The sequence below is a fragment of the Furipterus horrens genome, unplaced genomic scaffold, assembly GCF_987537825.1.
Source record: "Furipterus horrens unplaced genomic scaffold, mFurHor1.1.pri manual_scaffold_3, whole genome shotgun sequence".
Classification (NCBI taxonomy): Eukaryota; Metazoa; Chordata; class Mammalia; order Chiroptera; family Furipteridae; genus Furipterus; species Furipterus horrens.
The window spans coordinates 33,131,399-33,150,067 of record NW_028327173.1 but is presented as its reverse complement, the minus strand read 5'-3'; the positions used below and the strand labels follow the sequence as shown (position 1 = coordinate 33,150,067).

At 35.8% G+C, this 18,669-nt stretch overlaps 1 protein-coding gene across 4 annotated transcripts in view; it reads left to right on the top strand.

Annotated features, from left to right (window-relative positions):
* Nucleotides 1-18,669, top strand: part of SPATA6 (spermatogenesis associated 6) — an 87,991-nt gene that overhangs the window by 20,602 nt on the left and 48,720 nt on the right. For all 4 annotated transcript variants that reach the window (XM_090271621.1, XM_090271619.1, XM_090271620.1 and 1 more), the window contains exons 4-6: nt 11,008-11,049; nt 12,092-12,216; nt 18,214-18,294. In XM_090271621.1, the coding sequence (XP_090127747.1) occupies nt 11,008-11,049; nt 12,092-12,216; nt 18,214-18,294 (248 nt within the window). The remainder of the gene's footprint in view (nt 1-11,007; nt 11,050-12,091; nt 12,217-18,213; nt 18,295-18,669) is intronic.

Genomic DNA, 18,669 nt, shown 5'->3' with positions numbered 1-18,669 from the left:
TGTGTTAAGATGATCATGTGCTTTTTTCTTCTTTGTTTTATAAATATGGTTTATCACATTATGGATTTTCTAGTATTAAACTAACATTTTACTCCTGGGATAAATCCTAGTTGGTCATGGTATATAACTCTTTTTATATTTTCCTGGGTTCAGTGTGCTAATATTTTAAATGATTTTTGTATTTATTTATGAGGAACATTGGCTTGTAGTTTTGTAGGCTCTTTGTCATGCTCTGATATTATGGTAATACTGGCCTCAAAAAACCAATTGAGAAATGTCCCTTCTTTCTTCATTTTCTGGAAAAGTTATGTAAGATTAATATTATTTCAGCTTTACGTATTTGTGCCAGTGAAGACATCTGGACCTGTGCTTTTTGTGGGGGAGGGTAAAATTACTGTATAAGATTATTGAGATATGTATGTATGTATATATACATATTTCTTCTTGCGTTAACTCTGATATTTGTCATTCTAGAAATGCATGTATTTCATCTAAGATGTTTACTTTGTTTGCTTAAAGTTGTTCATACTTTTCCTTTATGGTTCTTTTGATTTTTTGAGGTTGAGTAGTGATGTGTCCCTTCTTTCATTCCTGACTTGGGTAATTGGTGTTTTCTCTTTTTTCTTTTCTTGGATGGTTGGCCTAAAGATTTATCAATTTTGTTCATATTTTCTGAGAATTAATTTTTTATTTCAATGATTTTTTTTATTTTCCTCTTTTCTATTTTATTGATTATAATTTCAGTCCTTATTATTCCTTTCTTCTACCTACTTCGTGCATGATTTTTTTCTGAAAATATTCTAAATACACTTGAAAAGAATGAGTATTTTGGTCTCGTTGGTTCAATTATTCTATATCAATCTATTTCTGTCACTTGGTCAAGTTAGTTGATAATGTTCAGGTGTTCTGCATTCTTGCTGATTTTATTTCTTGAGGGCTAGAAGAGGTCTGGTTGTTTAATCAATTACTGAGAGAAGGGCATTTGAATGTTCAACTGTAATTACTGAATTTTCTGTTTCTCCTTTCATTTTTATCAGTGTGTGCTTCATATAATGTGCTGTTTATTGATTCACTACCCCACTGTTCCAATTCAATCTTTCTGCCTAATCTGTGACAGTTGATCTGGCTCTTTGAACATTTGTTTCTTTCCAGCTGGCACTGAAGCTTCGTGAGTAGAGGGCCCTGGAGTAACATTGCAGAGGGAAAGAGTTTGCTTCCAGATGTGGGCGTGCCTGCCTGGCAGGCTCCTGCACGGTGCCTGTTTTTCCCCAGGACCGGACTTCTGTGGCTCTTGCAGCCTCTCTGGTGCCCAGATATTTCCATACGTGGTGACCAACAGCGGCTTCCCTTAACTGTCCCCCTGGGGGGGGGGTTGTAGTCAAGTGCCTCTGGTGAAGCGCCTCCCTGGCAACTTAGAGGAATGGTTTGTGGCAAGTTCTAGAAGGCGGGCTTCCAGTAAGTTCTACTGGCAGGGCACCAGAGCAGCTTCTCTCTCTCGCTGAGCCAAGGCTGTCCTCTCTAGAAGTTCTGGATCTCAGCACTGGGGATGAGAGCTTGGGGAGAGCTCTTCCTCCTGGGCTCTGGCTGAGCCCTAGGACTGACAGCTGCTCCTGTGTTCTCTTAAGTTCCCTTTACATCTTCCTAGACTGTCCCTCATTACTTTAACCCCCCCCCCCCCTTATAGTTAATAGTTCTTTATATTAAACTTTCCCAGTGTGGTTTCTCTCTCCTAATTGGACCCAGACTGATACATTTAATTGTAGCTTCCTCAATCTTAACATCATTTATGGTGGTAAAAATTCATGGTAGCAAAATTACAGCAGTTTCAGGTCACATATCTCCCTATCATGTTCTAAAAATAAGAGGTCTGTGTTCCATGACTTTCATCAGGTCTTCAGATTTATTCTAATCACAGTAAGCTAGGGGACGTATTGAATAGCATGCTGTTGGCTTAGCTTGAACGTGTCTTCCTTTGTTTCAGGTGGTACATATGTCACCTTTGTTAGAACCACATAGGTCTCTAGTGGAAGGAGATAAAAAGGGATTCTGTGGTATGGAGATAGCTCATAGATGTTCCTACAATGAACCTCTATAGTACTGAGCTTTCAAACAGTGAGTGATGATAGCAATGGTAGAAACAGCCCCTTTAAATAAGAAGGAAAGCAGGCTTTATGTCAGTGAGTGCAAAGGGAAGCATTTCTTGTAAGGAAACACTGACTCAATGTGGATTCTTCCAGAATTTCCACTTACCTATTCTCTATAAGTATTGTGAGTTACATATATCATTTCCCATGTATAACATACAAAACTAATGTGTGCTTGTTTGTCTGACAGTCTAAAATCCAAAATTCATTAACTAAGAATGTGTTATCTAAAAGCAAATTGAGTGTGGTCCAAATGCTCAGGGAGATTCTAGGATCCCCTTAATTGGACAGTCTGATAAATAGTACTTGAGTAACTTCAGATAAAGTGCTTACAATGGTCCTTGGCACACAGTAAACACTTAAAAATATACCTTGTTTATTACTATTGCTGGTTTGTTATTATTGGCTTGGCCACAAAGTTCTTTTTCTTTTTTTCCTGTAAGATGGCTCTAGCAGTTCTTAGTTGTCCTTAGCCTCATTTGAAACAATTTTGTTAGATTGTATTGTGACAGCTGTCATATCAGTGTGCGTTAAAAAAACAAACATCAAAATTGGTAAATTTTTGTTAGCCATTTCAATATTGAAGATGGAAGAAAATAAGCAACATTTTTGGCATATTATGTTTTATTATTTCAAGAAAGGTAAAAAACACAACTGAAATGCAATGGAAGATTTGTTCAGTGTTTAGAAAAGTTGCTGTGACTGTTCAAACATATCAAGAGTGCTTTGCCAACCTTCATGTGGGAAATTTCTTGCTGGACAATGCTCCACCATGGGGTAGACCAGTTGAAGTTGATAGCAATCAAATCGAGACATTAATTGAGAACAATAGATGTTATACCATGCAGGAGATAGTCGACATACTCAAAATATCCAAATCAATAAAGTTATTGGTGAAAATGAAAAATGTGTCTTATTTTACAGAAAAAACTAAATGGGCTTTTTAGCCAACCCAATACTATCATTATTAATGGAGAACTTACCAGTTCCATTTCACACCTAAAGGAAACTCCAGAGGCCCAGAATCACCTAACATGCTGGGGAAGTATATGAGGTCTGTCCAGAAAGTGTCCAGCCATTGTTAATATTAACGAGAACAGTTTCTGTGACATCAATGTAACTGGCAGCCAAGGAGAGTGGACTGGAATGCGTATGTCTGAACAATGACGACATCACTGTACTAGTCAGTGGGGGTGGTAAATGCCATTGAGTGAGCATGTGTACTGGGTGGCTGGCACATTCAAAAGGACTGAGCGAGTAGAGCAACAAATCTGCATCACATTTTGCAATAAGCTTGAGTATTCCTCTGTGGAAACTATTCACATGGCTCAGAAGGCTGCAGCTATGGGCAGCTGGTGATGGCAGCTTCATCACAACAATGCACCTTCTCAGGCATCATGTTTGCTGCAGAGTGTTTTAGTAAAACATCAAATCACCCAGGTGACTCAGCCCCACTACAGCCCAGATTTGGCACCCTGAAACTTCCGACTTTTCCCAAAACTAAAATCAACTTTGAAAGGGAAGAGATTTCAGACCATCAATGAGATTCAGGAAAATACGATGGGGCAGCTGATGGTGGGCAATTGGGACAACTGTGTGAGGTCACAAGGTGCCTTTGAAGGGGACTGAGGCATCATTGTGTTATGTGTGTGTGTGTATATATATATATGTATATATATATATATATATATATATATATATATATACATTTTATTTGTGTGTGTGTGTGTGTGTATCTTGTATCTTCAATAAATGTCTCTATTTCTTCATATTACATGGTGGGATATCTTCTGGACAGGACAGACCTTGTATATTTATGATATAGAAAATGATATTAAGTGCTAATGATATTAAAGACACAATAGGGATATTTTACAATCAGAGAAGACATTCTCTTTAGGGATATGAATTTAATTCTGGAATTTACCAGAATAAAATTATTACAGCTAAAACTATACTCTGTGAGCCATTTTTAAGAAAGGGAATGAAAACTTTTTACTTCTTTGTTGAAACTGGGTTTTCATCCTTTCTCACTGAAGGTTTAGATTCTCTTCTACACACACATACACACACACTTATATACTTGCACTCACATCTATGCACACACACAGTATACTGATAGAAGTATACTGCCTGAAAAGCTGGTCATACAGATAAACATAATGCTTGCTCCCTCACTTCTTTCCAGTCACTGCTCAAATTTATCATCATAATAAGAAGCCTATTTTCACCAGTGTATCTAAAAGAGCATCACCTTTTGCTCAGTGTCTCAATCTCAATCCCATTATCTGTAAGAGTTATCCTGTCTTCTACACCAGGATATTGTATGCTTTTAATATTTCCACCAAGACAACAAGTGTAAAAAGGTACTGTTCAGGGCAAATAGTGATGAATGGTCCTCCTATTTTTCTTACTAGTACTGTTATTTATTTTTTATCTTCTTTCTTCAGAATGACAATTTTATAAGAGCAGAGACTTTTCCTGTTTTGTTTACTGCATCTGTAGTGTATATGGCAATACATGTTATATGCTAGATGTTTGATATCCAAGGAGTTAAATAAACTATCATAATAACTGCCTCTCATTATTACTTTTATGAGTGTTGAAACTATCCTATTGAGGGATACCTATTTGTAGTCTTATAATCCTTTGATTAGCAAATATATTTTGTATTTGGAATTTTATAATAGCTGCTCTGGCTTCATTCCCTTCAACATTTGGATAAAGAGAAGATAATGATCTTTATTTATATCGCAGTAGATTACTAGGTGTTCCTATTGCTTTTTCTTGCCTACAGGGGGAAATGGCAGTTTCATTAGAGCCCCTGCTTTTCAGCTTCTGGGAATTAGTGCTTTCCTGGTGTTTGGGTTTTTAAAAATGCTTTCAGGTGAAGATTTGAAGGCTGAGAATAAATCCTCAAAGTCTGTGAATAAATCCTCAAAGTCTGTGAGTGTGAGTATCCTTGCCTGGATCCTCAGGAGAGCTTATAGGACTTAGAATGCAAATTTTATTTTATTTTATTTGTTTTTTAACTTAATCTTTATTGTATGTTTTAAATGTACAAGGGCAAATGCATTCCAACCAATTCACCTTCACCTTTGTAGATAGGGCAGGTAAATCGGTGTTTAGAAAAAATTATTATAGCAATTGTTCTTGCTGATACAGAGTTAACAGCATTCTGGCATTCTGTTAAGGTATTTCCTATAGCTTTTCATTTGCTACACATGACTAGGATTTCAGGAGTATTGCAGTACATTTACTTTATAACTCACACTGAAAGTATAAGAAAATGAAATTTTTATACAGGAGGGAAGAAAATTGCCATTACTTAGTTACAAGAGGAAGGGCAACTATAAAATGAGGTTAATTCCATTACATGTTCCAGTAGATGTAATTTACATTACTTAAGTTTGGTTTCCAGCAACATTCCTTTTCCAGAGTGATTCTGGCTGGGGTGGGACATTGTCCTTTTACTTAGATATTTTATAAAAGGGCTATTTCCTTCCTTGGCTTTAGATTAGCCTTTCACCTTTCTTTATGAAATAATTTTTGCATTAATTTTAATATTCTGTAGGACTTGCTCTTAGACCAGATATATATATGTGTATGTTGTGTGTGTATACACACATACATGTATATAAATGCTGATATTTTACCTTTTTAAATTTGTTTCTTAAATATTTTTTAATTGGTTATAGAATTACATTATTTTTCTTTATATCAAGAGTTATATTTAGTATACAATGCTTGTTACCAAAACAGCAGTCCTGTAACCTTCCTCTCCTTCCTCATTTCCCACTCCCTAGGGACTGCTTTTCATTTTTTCTTTGTATTCATCTACCTATCTCTAATATGCTTATATTGCCTTTGAAACATTTTTATGTTTAATTTTAGGTATCACTACTTTTCCTAGTGAAAAATGAGGATATAAATACTTTTCGTAAATTCTCCGCTTGCCCTCAAAACATATACATGCCCATTTTCTGTCTTCCTTTCCTTTTAATATATATTATAATTTTGCTTTATATTTTTATGATCATGTTAAATGTATTTATAACTGAACCATGAGTTATACATACTATGATTACTGTCCTGGAAGAATTTTGCTTTCTGCTTAAATTAATAATTTTTTCTCCTGTGCTTACTTTTATAGTTTTAGTTTTTTAGTTTTTGCTTAACTTAATCCCAATTCTCCCTCCAGTATTTAAATCATTTTCTCAAAGTTTAAAGTTCTTTCACTTATAAGGTTTTTTTTTTGCTTGCTACCTAAAATATTTTTCAGTCTAATAATTTTACTAGAATATGTCCTGAAGTAGTTATTTTTTAATGGCTTGTTATTTTTGGGTATAATGTGTTCTCTTTCATTTGTAGGTTCCATTTGGTTTTATTTCTGCAGAGTTTCCTGAACTATACTATTGAGTATTTATGTTCTTCATTCACCTTAGTTTTCTTCATCAGGCTTTATTGTTATAATGTTGACTCTCTCTTGCCTGTTTAGTATTTTTATTTTCTCATTTAAATTTTTCTTTTTGTTTCTTTATCATTAAGAAAAATCCCATTTTTGGTTAAATTTCTTTTTAAGGCATTATATGTTGTGTTTATTTGTTTTTGTTACAGTTTAATATTCATTTTTGAAATTACTTCCTCTATTTCTACATTTTTCCTGAGTTATACTATCTCAGTTTTATTTTTCTAAATTTGATTAATATAGTTCTTCAAATTCTGGTGTTACTTTATTATCTTTTAAATAGTAGGTTACAGTTTTGATGTGTTTGACAAACGTCTGTTTTGTAAGCATGAGTTTGGCTTTGCTGACAGACTCATGAATTTCAGGTTGGTGCCACCACAAGTTGCTTCTCAGCGTTATGTCTCAGTCCTTTTACTCTTAGAGAACTTCCTCTGTAATTTGTTGTGTGGATATTCTAAGCATATTCATTTTTCCTATCGGATGTCTCTTGTTTACATTCTTAAGAATAACAGATGACTTTATTTCCTACTTTGCTGACAAAAATGGAGGCCATTGTAGTGATCCACCTCAGTTTACTGTACCGTTGCCCTAAAAGTCACCTACATCAGTACACACTCTTATCTTCTCTCTCCTGGTCTTAGAGGACGAGTTTCTCTGTTCTGCTCAAAGTTATGTTGGCTACTGGTTTCCTTTACCCATCTTTTGTCATTTCTAGTATCTTGGTCATTGTATTTTAATTTTTTTTCTCTGTATCTTCAATTTCTCTCTTGTTACACCCTCTCCATATAACCGTGCTATACATTCCCATCTTAAAAATAAGTATTCCCTGTTTCACCTTTGCCCCCATCTAGCTACTCTCTTATCTCTTTTTTCTATTCCTCATTCAAAGTATGACTTCTTCACATCACATTTATTTTGTAAATCACTGCTTTTTAGTTCCAGCAGTGTTAATGAAAGCATTTCAGGCCTTGAAGACAGCTAGTTATAGCTGAGTTCAAATCTCAACTCAGGAAGTTATTATCTTTGCTAACCTTAACCTTATTTTTTTAATTTGTAAAATGGAGATAATCACCTGTTAGAATTGTTTTGAAAATTTGTGTGAAGCTTATAGGAGCTCAGTCCAGACACACAGAAGATATTCTCCAAATGAAAGTAAATAATATTATTGTATTGGTGATCCATATATTTTAGTGTATTTTCTAGTTTGTTTGTAAACATGTCTTTCAAATAGTTGAAGTTGCAGAATAAGTGACCTCAGGAAAAATATAGTATTAGTATGTACAGAAAATTATGTCACTGAGCTTAACCTGTTTGCTTAATTTGTTTAATTTCTAATGAAATCTTATTTTATATTCAGATATTTTCTAAAAGACAGGGCTTTCCTTTATGACCAAGTATTATATTTATTGTAAGTGCAATAGATCAAATTTCATAAGAGCCTATTTCTTATTTCAGTACCATCTTTAACATCAGTTTTTTTCTGTTCTTCCATTTATTGGTAATGAGATGAGAAACAGCCATTACGTATCATGAAATATGTTGTGTGATTCAAGCAGTGATAGAAAAATCTACTTAAACAGAAGTTGCTTATCCACTGACCTGTGATTAAAATTAAGATATGTCATTTTAAAAAACTTCTTGATTGCCTGTGCTGACTCTGTCACTATGAGATAATATAGAGGACTCAGAAATGAATAAAATACAGACTCTTTGTTCAAAGGAGTGGTTTCTTTCCCTTCTTTTGTAAATCCAATTACACAGTGTTAGATCCTTTTACTCCATCCCTTTTTTCTCCTGCCTATGTTCTTCATCCTTTTGACTTTCTGTGCTTCTCTCTTCCAATTCTAAAAACCTCTCTTGAGTCATTTGTAATCTGATGATAAATTCATCCATTGTGTTTAATTTTGTGTTATTTTATTTTTAAGTTAAAAATTTTCCATTTGGTTGTTTATAATTGTTTCCAGTTCTCTGTTAAACATTCTCAATCTTGCATTTTATTTTATTTTTCATGTTTTATTTTATTTACTTGTTTATTTATTTTTGTTGCATTTTTCCATTACCATTTCCCCCCCTTATCCTTCCCTCTCCCCACAAGCACCACCTTGTTGTCCATGTCCATGAATTCTTTTTTCTTGACCCATTCATCCCCTAAACTCCCCCACACCACAATAGCGGTCAACCTGCTCTCTATCTATGAGTCCATTTTTATTTTTCTTGTTAGTTCAGTTTGTTCATTGAATTCCACATATGAGTGAAATCATATGGTATTTGTCTTTCTCTGACTGGCTTATTTCACTTAGCCTAATGTTCTTCAGGTCCATCCATGCCGTGACAAACAGAACAGTCTTCTTCTTTTCTATGTCTGAATAGCATTCCATTGTGTAAATGTCCCATAGTTGTTTTATCCACTCATCTACTAATGGATGCTTGGGCTGCTTCCATATCTTGGTGATTGTAAATAACACTGCAGTGAACATAGGGGTGCTTATGTTCTTTCTAATTAGTGTTTCAGGTTTCTTCAGATAAGTTCCCAGAAGTGGGATCACTGGGTCATAAGGCAGTTCCATTTTTAATTTTTTGAGGTTTCTCAAAAAATGACTATGCCAATCTTCATTCCTACTGACAGTGCAAAAGGATTCGCCTTTCTCCATATCCTCACCAGCACTCATTTGTTGACTTATTGATGATAGCCATTCTGACCACAGTGAGGTGATATCTCAAAGCTTTTGCACAGCAAAGGAAACCATCAACAAAATAATAAGACAACCCACTGAAAGGGAGAACATATTTGCTGATATACTGATAAGGGGTTAATATCCAAAATTTATAAGAACTTATCAAACTCACACCAAAAAAGCAAAAACAAAAGACAAAACCCATACAGTTCAATTAAAAAATGGGCAAAGGATCTGAATAGATATTTCTCCAAAGAGGACATACATGGCAACAGCCATATGGAAAGATGCTCAAAGTCACTAATCATCAGAGAAATGCAAATTGCACTTTATTTTATTGAGCATGTAAACATATTTTAAGTCTGATAACTTTTTTTCTGAATCTCCTGTTTATCTGCTTTTATTATCTGTTATTTCTCTTAGTTTTTAGTCCCAATAATTAATTTTTTCTATTTACTTGGTTGGTTTTCATTGAGTGTCAGACTTCGAATGTAAAGATTTTAGAAGTAATTCAAAACTGTAGATGAGGATATTTTCCTTCAGATCAGACTTATGATTGTTTTAGCAGATTACTAGGGAGCACTAGCAATTCTGAATCACCTTAATTCAGACAGGATTTTTGTATGATTCAAATTTTGGCCTCAGTTCCTAGTTGGCTGTATTAGTATGTTCGGGTTGCTATAACAAATACCATAGAATGAGAGGCTTATTAAACAATAGAAATTTATTTCTCACAATTCTAGGGGCCAGAAAGACCCAGATCAAGGCATCAGTAGTTTCTGTGTCTTGGTTGCCTTTTCTCTTCATCCATGGCCATCTGCTCTGTGTTCTCACATGGTGGAAGGGAAGCTCTTTAGGGTCTCTTCTCTAAGGACACTAATCCATATTTGAGGACTTTGCCCCAATTACCTCCCAAAGGTCTGAACTCCAAATATTACATTGGGGGTTAGGATTTCAACACATGAATTTTAGGGGCTACAAACATTCAATATATCACATTGGCTACCTATTCTTAGTTTACTCTTTACTCTTGTGGTGTATCTTTTTAAGATCCAGTTCTATAGCCTATCCAGTTAATCAGGCCATTGTCTCTTATCTGCAGATCCTTCCTCCCATCTCTTCCCAAGGCCACGATGCTCCAGTTTTTGTTCTTCTACTTCATGAGCTTACTAAAAGCTATCAGAGACCAGAGAATTTTCAAGACAGTGAAAATACTGTGTATGATATTATAATAATGGAAATATCTCATTATACATTTGTCCAAATCCACAGAATATAAAACACCAAGAGTAATCGTCATAAGGCAAACTACGGACTTTGGGTGATTATGATATGGCAATGTAGGTTCATCCTTGGTAAAAAAGCACCATTCTTGTGAATGATGTTGATAGTGGGGGAAGTTATGCAAGTTGGGGGCAGAGGATATTATGGGAAATCTCTGTACCTTCCTGTCAATTGTGTTGTAAACCTAAAACTGTACTAGAAAAAATAAAATCTTAAAAATCAAAGAAAACTTCAGAGAGTTTGTAGGGTTTATGTCTACTATAGATTAGTAAAGCCATAAAAACATACCATACACACACACAATATACAAAGATATAAATATATGTGATATGTAGGGTACCCAGCAGTTACTTTGACTTGTAGATACTTCTATGGTAAAGTAACTAACATTTGTTTGTCATTAATTTGCTTAAGAAATTTTTCTTTAAACTTTCAGATGATACAGCATTGTTTGAGTTGATTCAACTAGTTCCACCAGGTACTGTATTATATTTTGATAAAGTAATTGACACGTGAACAAATTTCAATGAAATGCTTTTTAAATATTTCATCTTTTTCCTTTCTTCCCAAATTAAGAACAATTTTGAGTTTCTAGTAATGGACAACTATGTGTAAAATGCCAATAGACCAAAATAACATATAGAGAAAGATTGACGTGAGTGGCATTAGAACACACTGTTCTAAAATTGAATGAATAGTAATAAATAAAAGTGAAAAATAACCTGGTTTCATTCTAGTATATTTTCTGACATTCATAAAAATTGACAGTTAGGTTTTTGTGATTTTTCTAAAATTATATGCTTTGTTGATGGAGTCATCAGTTATCTTTCTTTTTGTGTGCAGATTGTTACTGGGAGTGGAGGAGAATAAGACCACACCTATTTAGCAAACATTACAAATCCCTAGAATAAGTAGAGTTAAAATATGGAGGATAGTTTTATTTCTGTTATGGCCATCTGTGATTATAGAAGACATCTATCTTAATCAAGTGCTTATTTATATGAAAAAATAGAGCTGTATTTTATTGAAAAGCAGTAATTTGAAAATTTTTAGATGTTAAATATATACCAAATTTAGATAACCACAAATTCCAAAAAATGTTTGTATTTTTTTCAGCATGTAACCTAATACCTTATAATGGCAGGTAGAAAAAAAATGGAAGATAGAAAAATTTGTGAAAATTATAATTAAATTTCAGATATTTAAATGTTGTAGCAACTTGATACATTTACAAAAACTTTTTTTTAAGGAACTCATAGGTACTCACTAAATTTAGAGGAATATTCCTTCTTCTTCTACAAAATGGGATATGGATAATGAGTGGAGTGCACTACATGTTTGAATAAGAAAATGTGTTAATTCATTTAGCATAACTTTCATTTTCCTTCCATAGAAAAAACCAAGACCCTGAATCAGGTATTTCAGTAAGGTGTCAGGCATTATATATATTGTACTTGATGATTTGGTTTCTAAATAGAATATTTTGTTATAATTTGAATCACAGGGTGTCTCTCTTGTAGTGGGTGAAACACTGTCTACATATGATGAAAATACACGGGATTTCATGTTCCCGGGCCCAAACCAAATTTCTGGGCACCATGACTCAAACCGCCAGGTTACCATGAGGAGGATTTCTGGCCTTCGAGTAAGTGCTTACTATTTTCTGAATTAATTTGTGATGCAGGATCATGGTTAAAACCACCACAGAGCCCTCAATATCTGAAATGTGAGGAACTAATTCAAAGTTTAATTTAGTTTAAACATAATAGTTTTCTGAAAATTTCATAGTGTTTTAAACATACTGAAATTGAATGAGAATAAGTCAGCAAAACTCGTGTATCTACCCCAAAACTAACGAGTGCTATTTTGCCTTATGTTTTTCACATTTCTCTTCTTTCCTTACTTCTCTTACTGCTCCTCTCCACCATCCCTATCTTTATTTGTGTCTCTCTCTCTTTTCTGTATTTTTCTCCAAAGAATGACCAATAAACTTTTGGGAGGATGCTCAATCTCATTAACATTTAAGAAAATCCAAATTAAAACAACCATATGATTTCATTTTTACAGCCATAAAAATGATAAAATTTAATAAATTTGACAATATCAAAAGTGTGAAAGAGGAAACTTTCTCAGGCTGCTGTGCCATGTAAATGGGAATAACTACAATTAAGAACTATCTAGTAAAGGCAAAGATTCTCATAGCCCATGGCATTCTAGACATATATGTCCGAGTTGTGTTTTCACTGGTATACTGAGAGCCTTCTTAGGCATGTTCATTTGTTGCATTGTTTATAATAGTGAAAAGTGGAAATAATTAAAGTGTTCATTAGTAGGAGTTTGGATAGATTATTATATGTTCATGTAACGGAAATATATATTTATACACCTAAAAGTGAAAGCTGCATTGTGACAGCAGACTCCCCCAAATTCTTCCAACTTCCTTCAGTTTTCATTGGATGATTTCAAAATATTTTCTTCCCTGAAAATGTCTTCCTCTTAGAGAACCTGAGAAAAGCCTCTGCTGTTTCAAAAAAGAAAGTAGCAAAAATTATCTAGCATGAAATAATTTGGACATTTATTACTAACTTTATAAAATACTGGAATAGTCTGAGTAAGGGAACTGGGGTGATATATGAGCCAACGTGGTGAATTAAGTAATCTCCCCTGTAGGTCTAAGTTTATGATATGCTCTATCCTAGGAAATAACAACTTGTGCTTGCTGAAAATATAAAAGTTAACTAGTAACAAATCTATGAAAATATTCCTCCTTTGGGATACTTTTAGTATCCATTAGTCACCTTCTATACTATGAAAGTCTTCAAAGAGTGTTTTAGCAGCTGTCTAGAAACTTGCAATGAAAAAATTATCTGATTTTAAGTCATGGTCTTTTAAAATCTTATAGCCCACCAAATTGGCAATATAAACATAAGCGTATGGACCATTAACAGTTATCTTTCTTCATTTAATTCAGTTATTCTTACATACAACATACATTTCAGAACATACTACATTACTAAGGCATTTCATATCTCATCTTTTTCTGGTAATGGTGATATGAAGAGAGTTTGGCCAATTCCTCTCTCCACACAAAATAACTATGAAACTGGACAAAATCGTCACAAACACTTTCAGGACAATGGAAGCTGACTGGCAGTTAAGGCAATTAAGCCAAATTAAGAGTGTTTATGCTTGAATAATTGCTAAAGCTTTGAGTAAAAATGGCAGGAGTATGTGGCCTTCTTGCCTGGGACTGCTCCTAAACCCTGCATGCCTGGTGAGAATGGTGGCTTCACTGAACCTGGAGCTGGGCAGGAAAATCTGGCGTTTTTACTGCAGGCGTGAGAATTAATCTGGGGCAGTGGGACTGTGGTATTGTGGTTTATAATAAATAAACACACACATTTGGTTCTTATCCCCTTTTAGGTACAGATTGGTTGCCAAGGGAACCAACCTTGTAACTAGAGAGTTAGGACTCTCAGCCCTACCCTGGACTTCTAGAAAGTGTAGAGGGGCTGGAGATTGTGTTAGTTACCAATGGACAATGATATAGTCAATCATGCCTATGTAGTGAGGCCTCCATAAATACCCAGAAGTACTGGGTTCAGAGATCCTCCAGGTTGGTGACATGTGGAGAGAGGTGCTGGAAGAGTGATGTGCCCAGAGAAGGCAGGGAAGGTCTGTGTCCATTCCCACATCCTTTGCCCTGCACATATCTTCCATCTGGATGTTAGTCTGTATCCTTAATATGGCAAACAGGAAACTGTTATCCTGAGTTCTGTGAGCTACTCCAGCCAATGACTTGAACCTGAGGAGGGGATCATGGGAAACGTCAGCTTATAGCCAACAGGTCAGAAGCAAAGGTGACAAACTAAACTAGCGACGGGCATCTGAAGCGGGGTGGAGACAGTCTTGTGGGAATCATCTGTGGGATCTGATGCTGTCGCCATGTAGGTAGTGTCAAAACTGAGTTCAATTGTAAGGTACCAAGCTGGTGGCACAGAGAATTGCTTGGTGATATTGGAAACCCCACACATTGAAATCGGTGTCAGAATCCTAGGGATAAAAAATGTGGCCTGCCGTCCCTCAGAATTCTTGTGCCTACATAGACATCTGAGTCTTAGGCTGTCCTCCTGAAGCCATCACTGTGGCAAGGATTCAGATCACAGCTGGGATTAAATCCCAGCAACCACAGACTACCTGAGTGAGCTTGAGCAAAGCACTGTAACACAGAGACATCAAAGGGTTGTACGATGATGAATGCCAGTGATATGGTGATGGCTTTGGAGATCATGATGGTGGCGGCGATGAGGATAGTACCTTCTTTAGACCGAACGTCATAAATACAGAATCTGTGATTTCTCATTTTTGAATTTAACTCTTAGCACAGTAATTTGCCTGGAGTAGGTAGTTTAATGCCTCTTGATTGAATTGAAAGAATGAGTTCTATCTTATTGTAGACTTTATAGCATAAGGGACATTTGAGATGGTGTGATGGTTAATTTTATGTGTCAACTTGGTTAGATTATGGCACCCAGTTGTTTGGTCAAACACTAGTCTAGGTGTTGTGAAGATTTTTGTAGATGTTGATTAATATTTACAATTAGTTGACTTTAAGTTTAGGAGATTACCCTTGATAATGTAGGTAAACCTCATCCAATTAACTGAATGCTCAAAGAGCAAAAATTGAGGTTTCCTTAAGTATAAAGGGACACTGCCCGAGTTCCCAGGCTGCTGGCTTGCTTACAGATTTTTCAGTCAAAATCAGCTTTTGCCTGAGTTTACAATCTGCTAGTCTGTCCTACAGATTTTGGATTTACCACTCTCACAATTGTGAGAAACAATTTCTTAAAACAAAGTCTCCCCCCCCCTCCTCTCTGTGCACACACACATATCCTATTAGTTCTGTTTCTTTGGAGAATCTAAATTGATACAAACAGGTTTTGAAAGATCAGTACAAATAATGACTAAAACATTATTTACTATGTGACCAGCAGTATATGGAGTTGGGTAAAGTGATAATTTCCAGTCGATGCTATTGTAATTATAAAATATGTCCACAAACGATTTGACACTCCTCTCTTGCAAAGGCAGAGCTAACTCTGGACAATATGATGCTAACAGATATAATGTGGTGAAGCGACAGTATTAGACTTTAGACCAGGTCATTGAATGCATTGTGGCTTTCTCTTTGCATTCAATTTTGTATCACTTGCTCTGTGGGTAGTCAACTTGCATATATGAGGACATTCAAGCAACTCTGAATGTCCTTCTGCAAAGGGCTGAACCTGAACAGCTTTGCTGGAGTGTTTGTGAAAGATTCAAGAGTCTTGAAGAAGCTCAGATGCATGTTTGCAGGAAAGTGAGGCAAATGTTATTGGGAACTAGGAGAAAAAGGAAGTTTTGTCATGTAAAGGCAGAAGGGTTACAACACAGACCCCTGCAGCAATGTGGGCTGTAGAAAAATACCGAATGAAATGGGTGGTCTGTACAAGGATACTTTCAGAGTGCTTTCTCCTTGCTGCTTATGGAAAAATATGAGCGGGGAGAGAGAAACTGAAGGAAAGGTGGTTAAACAAAAAAGAGCTGGAATTTACTGTTTCTGAAGATTTCCAGCCTTTCCCAATGGCAAGTATGGTAAATTGCAATTCAGTCTTCTGAGCGAAAATCATTCCAGGGCACTTTCAGTAAATTGTGGTCTGACAGTGAAACCAATAGTGTGACTATAAAATGCTTCATTAAAATCTAAGATCCAAGATGTTGCCCCAGGAAATAATTCAATTAATCATAGGTTTTCAAAAATGCTCAAGGGCATTATCCCGCAGCAATCTCAGAGGCCCATGGTAGCGAAGAGTAGGGCTTTTGTCTATAAGTGTGAACTCTAATAAGACTTACATGAGAGATCCAAATGTTGTTAAGGGCATTATATTGGCAGGAACGTCACCAACCTGGTTTGAAAAGGAGAGAAACCTAAAAAATGAGGCTTTTGGCCTCCTCAAATTCTATTTACAGGACCAAAGCTCAGAACATGAGCACTTCCAAACATGGTCTGCCTCTCATTACAAAGGAACAATAATTCAAAGGATGGAAGCAAAGTCCAGATTGTGGAGCCAGGAACCTTGGATGGTTCATTCTCTCTCTCTCTCTCTCTCTCTCTCTCTCTCTCTCTCTCAGTTTAGTTTACACATGAGAGAATAAAAGTAGTTTGTGGTCAGAGGGTTGACTGTGGTGGCTTTAATACATGTCCATGAATTTTTTGTACCCATCTACTGAAAAGTTAGCCCAACTCCTTTATCTGTGGGCTGTACCTAGTGACTGATGAAGAGAATATGACAGAAGCATGGGTGTTACGCTTCTGAGATCACATTACAAAAGGACCATGGCTCGCTCCTGGCTTTGCTCTTGGGTCACTGTCCTTAGGAGAACTAGCTGCGTGTCATGAGGACACTCAAGCAGCCTTGGGGAGAGGTTTATTTGATGAGAAGCTGAGTCCTTGCTGAGTGCTGGGAGAGAACTGAGGGCTTCAGCGAAAGCTGTGTGAATGAGCCTTCTCTAGCAGCAGACCCGCCCGCCCCAGCAGGGCCTTCAGATGACTGCAGCCGGAGTGACATCTTGACTGCAGTCTCATGAGAGATTTTGAGCCAGAACCACTCAGTTTAGCATCTGCCAGATTCCTTCCCCATAGAAACTATGTGAGATAATAAGTGCTTACTGATGTTTTATATGTTATCACAATAGAAAACTAACAAAGAGGCATAGTGGAGATCATTAATAGTAGATATGTTTGCTGAAAAGCAGTTGTTTAATTAATTTTTAGGCAAGTCAGATTTGTTTTTCTGTAACGGGTGTGACGTTTGAAACTGTAAACTTAGTAGGTCCAAGGCTGGGTTTGTAGGTGCCGGCTCCTGCTGTGTCAGAGTGACGCCGTGCTGGGAACAGGCATTGTCTTTTAATGTTTTGGTGGACGCATAACTTAGGGTGCTTCCACATATTTTCTCAAGTGCTTTGTGATTGTTCCTTTGAATTTTCCCACTTGTCTTCACTTTTTCTCAAAACAGTGTTCAAACTGATGATTGAAGTGTTGTAAGACATAGAAGCAAGATTCATTCATAGATCTGAATGTAAGCTACATTATGGGAAAAAATGTTGGAGGAATTGATAGACTTATCTCTCCTCTGTTTTCAACAACTGCATATCCGGGAGCTGTGTTTTTTTTTGTTTTTTGTTTTTTTTTTAACATGAGACTATCCAAAGTATTTATTATGTAGTTAGATATGTCTTCAGTTGTAAAAATGAAAAGGGCTGAAATCCATTAAGTATTTTCATGTATTTATGACTTTAATGTATCATAGTTTAAAAATCTTAAAAGAATTTGACAGAAAATACTTGAAAGTGAAAAAAAGCTATTAAGTATTTCCTAAAAGTAATATAATCACCTCATAAGTGAGCCATCGGCAATGAAACCATTGCTAGCACACATTTAGCATTATATATTATGTTGTCTTTATCTTTGATAAGAAGAACAAACCAACAAATGAAGCAGCTGAACCTTGACAACCTCTTGTTGCTTTAGGTCATATTTTCGTCACTAAAATTATCTTTTTTAAATTGAAATGTCTAATAACACCCTCTCCCCCACTCACAGGGAATTGCTCCAAAGCTGGAATTTTCTACAACCTCAGTGATTACTGAATGTCTGATAAGTTCAAGGAAGTGCTGCACTCAGGTTAGGTCATTTACAGTATGTAATGGTTCAATTTATTTGTTCATATTTATGGGCGTTTGGTAAGTGTGATTTCTTTTTATTTTGGCTGCAGCTGTTTTGACTTTTCTTTTGTCACTCTTTTGGTAAAGCAGTGATCATAGGTTTTAGCAGCTTGGTTACATCCTAATAAATGCGAGAATGAAAAGTTTGGAACATGTGATAAACGGTGCCATTATGTGTTTTGTTTTAACTTTATGGACCTTTTCTTTAATGCAGAGAAGTCAGGCTCTCAGAAATACGTTGGCATCAAGACTTCTTACAGAAGTTATAGGTTACTGTAGGATGTCCAAAGGATAACTTTTTAGCAAATATAACCAGAGGGTCTCAGGCTGGGAT